The following is a 3,305-nucleotide window of genomic DNA, read 5'->3' as shown; positions in this document are numbered from 1 at the left end:
GTGTCCTGACATTCAGTTTGTTATAGCTATTTACGAGTTTTCATTATCTAATGTGATATACATGCAAGTTGAATCTTACGTTGCCAAATGGAAACAATTAAAGACAATAAGGATTTGCACATGATCGAGTGTCACAAATAGCATTAATTACTTTGCATCCAAAGTCTCCTATATATATTTGTTATAGCAACTATTTGTTGCATGTTTAGTAGGTTTTCTTCTATGTAACTTTGAGTGATCATAGATATTCATGATATCAATCATGAAGGAGGCTCTACAAGCATACAGAATGTGACTAGAGTTAAAATGATATTCTCATATATTTCACAAAGCAGTAAACTAAAGATTTTGGAGTACTAATAAGATTAATTCTACTTCATAACACGTCTTAGGAAGAATTTGTGTAAATATTGATTTTGTTTCGTATATAGCAAGTTACTAGAGGAAACAAGTTATAAAAGTTTCGATCAGGGTGTGAACAGAGGGGTCACATTAAGATTCTAACCAACTAACAAAACTTACATCTCTATTTATTCAAATATTCCAAAGAAAAGAAGTCTGTTTGATGTTGTCTCCTAGTAGGTTAAAAGTTAGAAAGTTAACTGCATACAATGATAGCTGGTTAGATACTATAAACATTCGTGTATATTTTATTATATTTTGATGTCACGAGTCCTATTTATATACTTTGTTATTATTCTGAATGATTTCAAGGAAAAAAGAGTACTCATTTGAGTCAAAGGTAGACAAAGTTAGTTAATTAATTATTGGGTAATGATATATATGCCTAAAGATATGCCTAAAAACATGTCTAATACATTTTATATTTGACACATGGATGTTACTTATTCTCTTTTTTAATCTACACATTTAATCATAATACATGTCAACCTTACATTTTTAGGCACATTTTTAGGTCTCTTATTTAGGCATATCAATCATTTTCCTTAATTATTTAAAGAAAGGAATGTTTAAGAAGAACGGTACATAAACAATACGAAAAGTGTGTATAATATAAAAAGTCGACTTTTACCCAATTCAAAGATACACTGAAAAATGTGTTTAACTTTCTGCACTAATAAGTTGCTTGATAATATTGCATAAATCAAAACAAAATAGATATGACTATAATTATGATCGTTTACTTGTTCAATTTTTTCTAAAAACTTCGTACGTTTATTAGTAAAACATAACGGAATTTTACATACAATTCGAAGCAACTGATTAAACCCGAGGACTTGACACAACCAACAAAGGAAACTTCCTTTGGACCGTGATGCCATCTGCCTCCGTCATGTCCAAATCCTCAGATTTAACTCCATTTGGTAATGTAAGGTCGTATTTGTATACAATGTTAGCTAAAATGACCTCAATAAGTGTTATGCCAAAATAAAGACCGGGGCATCCTCTACGACCAGCGCCAAATGGAAGAAATTCGTAGTGAATTCCTTTATAGTCAACGGTACTGTTCAAAAACCTCTCTGGCTTAAAGTCCTCGGGTTCTTCCCATGAGGCAGGGTCTCTTGCAATTGCCCAAGCATTTATGACCACTTGTGTTTTTGGTGGAACGTCGTATCCCATGAGATTGACGGCTTGTCTTGCTTCTCTAGCTAGAAGTAATGGAAGCGGAGCGTGCAAACGCAAAGCCTCTTTCACAACGGATTTAAGGTACTTCATTTCGTCTAAATCTTCCTCCGGAATCATGGGCTTTCCTTGTGCTACCTTTGTTACTTCTTCTTGTAACTTTTTCATTACTCTTGGGTGCTTTATTAGCTCACTTATTGCCCACTCTAAACTTGAGAATACGGTATCAGAACCAGCAACAAATACGTCCTAAAAAACAAACATAAAAACAGTCTTTAGGCAACTTAAATTGAATTGGTCTTTCTGTTCATATAACAAAAAAGGAAAAGTTATAATATTGAAGTACAAATATTACTAAATTGATAATCAAACAAAATTATATCTATACATATAGAAATACAATGTTTGGAAACCTTAATTATCATGTCAGCCTATTAAGTTTGAATCATGAAGTTTTTTATTTTAAAGTTTAAAGTATAACTTCTTAAGCTAAAAGAGGAACACAAAGAAGGAAATAACATACCATTATGACGGCTTTTAAGGTATCATCGCTAAGGCTAAAACCGGTTGCGTTTTCTCTTTGAATATCGGCTAAGATATCAACAAAGTCTTGTGTTTCTTCACCTTGATCATCTGCCTCTCCTGTTTTCTTATGTAGATGTTCTTTAATAACGCCTTCTAGGAACCGATCAAGTTCGTTAAAAATTTCATATGCTTTCCCCTTTAGACCGGTTAATCGATCTATCCATGACAACCAAGGAATAAAACTACCAACACAAAAAGTACCCAACATATTTACAAATTTTTTCAACTTGTTTGTAAATCCTAAACCTTCATATGTCCTACCAAAGGCAACCCTACAAAGTACATTACTTGTATATATCCCTAGCAATGCACTCATATCAACCGATGAACCGGGGCTATCTCCAAGTGCATCAATCACACGACTCGTCTCTTCTTTTCTAACTTTTGAATATGACTTCACTCGAGAATTACTTAGAAGATGGAGTACTACAATACTCTTTAATTGCCTCCAATATTCTCCATAACGAGAAAACGCTATGTCTTTAGACTTATAAAACAATATATCTGGAATACTTAAACTTGGTCGATCAGAAAACGCTAAATCATGCGTTTTCATGATCTCTTGGGCTACTTCAGCCGAGGAAGCGATAAGTGTGGGTACGCTTCCAAGGTGAAGTAGCATGAGTGGACCATATTTTTGAGACAAATCTCGTAAAGCCCGACGTGGGCTCGATCCAAGTTGGTGAAAGTTTCCAATTATAGGAAGTGTTGGTGGAGATGGTGGTGTGTTTTTCTTTGTTTTAGATTGTGAAAACCATTTAAAACTAACAAAAATAATCAAAGTTCCTATCAAAAAAAGAGAAAGTGGAAAGGTTTGGGAACAGATCACCATAATATTTGCCAACTAGAAATTTTTGTCAAGTACTATATGACTAATGCTTTGGGACTTATGGAATGACCATATATATACATACGCAAACGCAGGCAGTACCCTATTCAGCCGGCTGCTTAAGTGCTTATGTGGAAAGTGTAGGTGTTTGTGCAATTTATGAAACTTCTATAGTTTTATGTAATATGAGTAATCTTTTATTAATTTTTTTTTTTTTTTTTTGAATGAGTGCATTTCAAATGAGCTATATGACTATCAACATGAAATGATGATGCTTCATGCTTGTAGCCGGTGTTAGAAACCAATT

General features: G+C 33.5%; 1 protein-coding gene across 1 annotated transcript; it reads right to left on the bottom strand.

Annotated features, from left to right (window-relative positions):
- Positions 1-1,224: 1,224 nt before the first annotated feature.
- LOC122608649 (cytochrome P450 Tp4149-like) lies at positions 1,225-3,001 on the bottom strand. Its single transcript, XM_043781740.1, has 2 exons — positions 2,108-3,001; positions 1,225-1,833 (listed from the first exon to the last, which is right to left on the bottom strand). The coding sequence occupies exons 1-2, from the start codon at positions 2,999-3,001 to the stop codon at positions 1,225-1,227; spliced, it is 1,503 nt and encodes a 500-aa protein (XP_043637675.1).
- Between the last annotated feature and the right edge of the window lie 304 nt (positions 3,002-3,305).

The sequence above is a fragment of the Erigeron canadensis genome, chromosome 7 (genome assembly GCF_010389155.1).
Source record: "Erigeron canadensis isolate Cc75 chromosome 7, C_canadensis_v1, whole genome shotgun sequence".
Taxonomy (NCBI): domain Eukaryota; kingdom Viridiplantae; phylum Streptophyta; class Magnoliopsida; order Asterales; family Asteraceae; genus Erigeron; species Erigeron canadensis.
This window is presented reverse-complemented; position numbering and strand designations above follow the sequence as displayed.

Bases quoted from the DNA above. Each gene is read 5' to 3' on its own strand.
- LOC122608649 (XM_043781740.1), bottom strand. From the start codon at position 3,001: ATGGTGATCTGTTCCCAAACCTTTCCACTTTCTCTTTTTTTGATAGGA. The intron at 1,834-2,107 runs GTATGTTATTTC...TTTGTTTTTTAG, and splicing joins CCTTAAAAGCCGTCATAATG to GACGTATTTGTTGCTGGTTC.